We start from the raw sequence: 2,290 nt of genomic DNA on the forward strand, positions 1-2,290 counted from the left end.
TATATATATATAAATATATAACCAGTTAACATATATATATATACATATAATAATATGATAATAAAACAATATAATAATATATATACATATATATATATATATATATAAATATATATATATATATATAAATATATATACATTTATATATATAATAATGTATATATATATATACCTGCATTGCTTTCCCATGGGATTTGTAGTACGCAGAACTAGTACCCTCTATATCAATGGCAGTATGCCGAGGTGCGGAGCGGGCCCAGGCCAACAACAAAAGAAGATAAATTATGCTCACATCACCATAATTACATGCATATCATGTCGCAAAAAAATGTAGCAGATATGTGTTTACGCTTTGAGTACACAGCTATCGCTGTGATATATGTATATAATCACACTCTAACCCACAAACACACACACACACATATTTATATATACGTATATATATATATATATATATGTATATATGTATATATATATATATATATATATATATATATATATATATCTATCTATACATATATATACTATATATATATATATTGTAGATATATATATATATATATATATATCACCGTAGATATATATATATATATATATATTTATATCACTGTAGATATACAACAATTTTCTCTTGCACATACGTGACGATGGGCGAGTCGTGCCACGTGGTATCTCCAGTCACTGCGCACGTGCTCCTCCGTTGCAGCAGATCACGGGCGGTCATGTCTTTGAACAACTGAATGGTTTCGGTCTGATACCCCAGATACGCTCCAAACGCTCTCGCTAGCACGCTCTTTCCTGGGATGGACAAATAGCCGCGTGTATGTGCGCGCAGGTGAGCATGCGATGAAAATGCACGTCAGGTATATAGGTGCATGTGTGGGTGACCGCTGAACACAGGCTTATACTTTTTGCGCTTTAATGCCTTTGACAGCAGAGTAGTTTCGGTACAATGTTCCAGATACGCTTCGAATGCCCATGCGAATACGCTCATTCTGGCTAGGACGGTGTGTGTGAGTATGTGACAGATACACTCAAGCGGGCACTTTGTCGTGTCTTTTCAATTGTCATCTAGTACTAATATAAACTTCAAATACGCTCCGGATGCACTACCTAGCACGCTCGTCCCTGGGATAAATAAACGTGTGTGTGTGTGTGTGTGTGAGTGTGATTACGTAATAAATATGTGAAAGACGGGAGTACGATCTAGTCGTATGGCTGGCCTCAGAACACCCCAATATTGTAAATAGTGTACTGCCAAGTCTTCAACTAAACAACCCGAAATGTGCTGAAATATCCTAGCTAGCTTGTATCTTCTCCCGGGTGGTAGAAAGATGCGTGTCTTCGACCAACGACTGTGATGTGGGTACTATAAGTGAATTGGACACGTGTGTACACAGAGGCGTGTAGCCTAATTGCACAGGAGTGAAAAGCAAGCATAGAGCTCTCGCCCAGTAGAGGGTCTATCACTCTATTTGGCAGCCCTGAGGCAGTTCTGTACAACGCGGGTGTGGCGATGAACGTACCATCATGCTCTACTGCACGCGTCAATAGGTCTGGAAACCCTAACCCAACCCCATACACACACACGTAAGTGGCTGTTTACCTGCCCTAAACTCGCAAAATCACACAATAAAATAGGCTATTTGAGAACATTCGAATAATTCTATTGCTATTTGAGTAAGATGCCACAAGCTTTAGCATCAGCTGAGTACGAATTTACCTTCGCCCTTGCCGCCTACTAAACAGAGATCCCTGCCCAGAGAGTGGTCAACCACCATATCCGACAGCACCTGTACGTGTGCGGGGGTGGCGATGAACGTGTCTCCGAAGTTCGGGAAACTGTCTCCGACATTTGGTACTGCGAGCGCTGGAGTTTCCATTGACTTCAAGTTGGGTCCGACAGGTACCACCAATGACACTGTTTGATAGGAAATGATAGTTAGGACAGCTTTGTGAATATACCCATGAAAAATTAAATTGCAGTATTATTGAGCATACATATAAAATATGATATGCGCATAAAAAAAGTATGGGGAGTGCAACAAGGGTGTAGCGACATGTTAAGTTAAGACCTAGCCAGCGCGTGCTCAATTACTCGATTGGCATATGAAACAGTCTAAATCAAGAAACCGAGATGCAGGGCTGTACAGTCTGTGTATGTCAACACATTAGTGTCAGCAGTGCGTTGAGTTCGATGCGTGATATTTTGACTTATGCAACGCTATATATATATATATATAATATATATATATATATATATANATATATAATATATATAATATATATA

The 2,290-nt window shown here is 38.8% G+C and overlaps 1 protein-coding gene across 1 annotated transcript in view; it reads right to left on the bottom strand.

Annotated features, from left to right (window-relative positions):
- SARC_02908 (hypothetical protein) overlaps positions 1 to 2,290 on the bottom strand; it is a 35,160-nt gene that overhangs the window by 26,801 nt on the left and 6,069 nt on the right. The window contains exons 8-9 of the mRNA XM_014303327.1: positions 1,724 to 1,921; positions 642 to 798 (exon numbers count right to left, since the gene is read on the bottom strand). Coding sequence (XP_014158802.1) covers positions 642 to 798; positions 1,724 to 1,921 — 355 coding nt within the window. The remainder of the gene's footprint in view (positions 1 to 641; positions 799 to 1,723; positions 1,922 to 2,290) is intronic.

This window comes from Sphaeroforma arctica (assembly GCF_001186125.1).
Source record: "Sphaeroforma arctica JP610 unplaced genomic scaffold supercont1.137, whole genome shotgun sequence".
Classification (NCBI taxonomy): domain Eukaryota; class Ichthyosporea; order Ichthyophonida; genus Sphaeroforma; species Sphaeroforma arctica.